Source organism: Cicer arietinum, chromosome 5 (genome assembly GCF_000331145.2).
Source record: "Cicer arietinum cultivar CDC Frontier isolate Library 1 chromosome 5, Cicar.CDCFrontier_v2.0, whole genome shotgun sequence".
Classification (NCBI taxonomy): Eukaryota; Viridiplantae; Streptophyta; class Magnoliopsida; order Fabales; family Fabaceae; genus Cicer; species Cicer arietinum.
The window spans coordinates 5,205,174-5,208,516 of NC_021164.2; the positions used below are offsets into that span (position 1 = coordinate 5,205,174).

General features: G+C 33.3%; 1 protein-coding gene across 2 annotated transcripts in view; it reads left to right on the forward strand.

Moving 5' to 3' along the window:
• The window catches only part of LOC101492091 (probable diphthine methyl ester synthase), a 6,592-nt gene extending 3,249 nt beyond the window's left edge, over window positions 1-3,343 (forward strand). For both annotated transcript variants that reach the window (XM_027334975.2, XM_012715632.3), the window contains exons 3-8: window positions 1-191; window positions 788-912; window positions 1,011-1,240; window positions 1,667-1,706; window positions 1,904-1,995; window positions 2,796-3,343. In XM_027334975.2, coding sequence (XP_027190776.1) covers window positions 42-191; window positions 788-912; window positions 1,011-1,240; window positions 1,667-1,706; window positions 1,904-1,995; window positions 2,796-2,983 — 825 coding nt within the window. In that variant the 5' untranslated portion in view covers window positions 1-41 and the 3' untranslated portion in view covers window positions 2,984-3,343. The remainder of the gene's footprint in view (window positions 192-787; window positions 913-1,010; window positions 1,241-1,666; window positions 1,707-1,903; window positions 1,996-2,795) is intronic.

Consider the following 3,343-nt stretch of genomic DNA (forward strand, 5'->3'; position numbering starts at 1 on the left):
GAAAGAGTGAGTGGTACTTAAATCCAACATCAAAAGAGAAAATGCTGTACATCATCGGTTTAGGATTGGGTGACGAACGAGATATCACACTCAAAGGTTTAGAAGCAATTCAGAAATCGGACAAAGTTTACATGGAAGCTTACACTTCCCTTCTCTCCTTTGGTCTCTCCTCAGATGGCCTTTCCAATCTCGTCAGTACTCTACCCTTCTTCTTCCTTTTCTTTATTATTATCAATGTAAACCATCAACATAACCAAATGTACTTTGGATATATTCTTGAATATATCAAAAGTACAAAAACATAACAAAATGTGTTTTTTTTTATTAGTTATTTTGCTCTCGAATGAGTCTTCCTTAAGTTAGGTTAATTCTTGAATGTGTCTTTCGTTAGTCAATTTGATCATTAAATTAGATACAATTGGACATGTGTTTGTAATTTCGATAAATTCACGACTATTATAGTGACATCTCACACGTTCAAGACCAAAATAAACTAGGTGAAATCCGTCGAGTTTGTCTCTAAACTATATGAATTAGTACCTGTTGCTATATATTAACAAGAAATACTTGGACTATAAAGACCAATTTCATATAGTTGAGACTAACTTGTCAGATTTCGTATAGTTGTAGGACTGTTTAATTATTTGGGCCCTTAATATTTTCATATTGTTGATGCACTAAATTGAAGAGAGTAATACTTAGAGGGACTAAATTGATGTTTTACTCTAAATATCCTTCCCATCTTCTTCAATTTTCTTCTCTTTTCTTATTTTATTATAATTATCAGGAAAAACTATACGGTAAACCCATAATTCTTGCTGATAGAGAAATGGTAGAAGAAAAAGCCGGCGATATTCTCTCCGAAGCTCAACATTCTCATGTTGCTTTTCTTGTTGTTGGTGACCCTTTTGGGTATGATACTTCTGTTATTATGCCTATGACTCTGCTTCAATATTTAATTGATTTGCTTCAACACACACTCTTTTTAATTTTTTAATTTTTATCTACAGAGCTACAACTCACTCTGACCTTGTTGTTCGAGCAAAGACGATGGGAATTGAGGTTAATGTAGTGCACAATGCATCGGTTATGAATGCAATTGGGATTTGTGGTTTGCAGTTATATCATTATGGAGAGACTGTTTCAATACCATTCTTTACTGAGACATGGAGACCTGATAGCTTCTATGAAAAGATTCAACAAAATAAAAATATGGGACTTCACACACTTTGCTTGTTAGGTCAGGTTACTTTCTGCTACTTACTCTCAAACATTGCTCGATTGTTTGAAATTTTGTGCCTTTATCACTGCCACCTTAATCAAGAAAATACATCGAATCTTCAAACAAAGTAGAATGATCATATTTTAAGTGCTTGTTCCTGTTAGTGTTGATCAACTCATAACACAACTTGTTTATTGAATTATTCTCTTCCACTTCTTGGAATTGAACGCCAAAGCCTAAGAATATCATGTCAATATCTAAAACATAGTTAGCCTTTATAATGTTTTCTTATTTGATTAAAATAAATTTTCGAGTGTTTGTGCTGATTGAAGTAGATGAGAGCGTTAGAGGGGCATCTTGGTTCTTTGGCAAGGGTACTAAAGGTTATTATTTTTTATTTATTGACGAAAAACTAATATTATTTTCTCTTTCCCATGGTTACAGATATTCGCGTGAAGGAGCCCACACTGGAATCTTTGTGCAGGTTGGTTTTCTGAGTGGTCCTTTATTTTCTGTTTAATATGTAGTTTCTTAAGCGGGCTTTAAGTATGGGTTGCTGAGGTTAGCTGTAAATCATTCTTATACTCTGAGCAGTATTGTGGCTTTGAGTGATTTGTTCTTATTAAATGGTTTTGTCTATATCCATTGTTTTTTATTTATTTGTTTTTTTGTTCATTTTAGAGGAAGAAAAGACTATGAACCACCAAGATACATGACTATAAACACAGCCATTGATCAGTTATTGGAGATTTCACAAGCACGTGACGAACCCGGTGAGTTCTTTGAACATTTACACCACTCTAGACATGAATTTCAAGCCTGGATTATGCGTTTGTTGATTGTATTCATATTAAAATTCAAATATACATGTTTGGAATTGGATATGTATTTTACCTTATTTGCCATATACTTAATCAGCACATTTTTAGCTTGTTTGTAAAAAAGTATTCTACTATCTAACAATGGAAGTTCCGCTAATAAATCCTTTGTTGTTTCCAAATTGTAGTTGTTTAAGGTATAAGTTAAATAAATTAAATAGACATAGAAGTCAAAGCACTTCAATATCTATGAGATACTTTTGGCACATCTGCTTACCTCTTCTTTGGCCTTTTTTATTTGGTCTAGCATATCTTCAAAGACACCATAAATTCACAAGATAATAATATTATAAGTATTAGTGCTCATTCTCAAATACTATAGGATTCTCAAACATCACCATTTTTAATCTAGTCTCTAAGGTGTTGGATTCTGTTGATGCTGCTAGTCTTAATTTTTCCCTTTTACTGTAACATAATTTATCTACTCTGGATTTTTGGCATGCTTAAATGCTTTTAGTTTAAAAATTTATTTGGGCTGTTGATATAGATCAATCATTTGATTCATTTCTATATTTGTAGATTATAGTACATATTTTTTGTCTTGTGCTTGTCTTTGTGTTTGTGGATAGAATAGTATTATCTGATTAGGAGACAATTTTCATTATGCTATTTGTTTCTTGGGTTTTATTTTTTAATATTTTTCCCAAGAATCATAACCATCAAATTAAAAAGTATTATACTGCCTTGCCTTGCAGCCTACACCGAAGATACCGAGTGTGTTGGGTTTGCTCGGTTGGGAAGTGAAGATCAGATGATAGTAGCCGGAAAAATGAAGCAGTTACAGTTGATTGATTTTGGAGCACCTTTGCATTGCCTAGTCATAACAGGCAAGACCCATCCCTTGGAGGAAGAAATGCTGGATTTTTACAGATGCAGAACTTAGTTACAACACCAACACCAAAGCTTGTTTTTGCAAAACATTTTTGTTACCAAACAGAGCCTAAAGTTATTATCTTTACTAAATTAATAGCGTGTAGTTCTTCGCAAACTTGGCAACGATGCGTTCCCGCGCCAGGAACCTCTCTCATCCTCTAACGCTTTGCCCATTTTGTTTTTGTTGGGCTCCTTTTTGGCATATTCTGCAGCAGAAGAGATGAGTTTTTGTTAGAGAAGCAGAATTTAAATTTTTACTATTTGTGGAACCTATACGAATAGGTTTGTAATTTTAATCTTTTGCAGATCATTTTATGGGATATATTGTGTAACATTTCATGTTAATTAAGAATCTGCGACTTCAGTATCA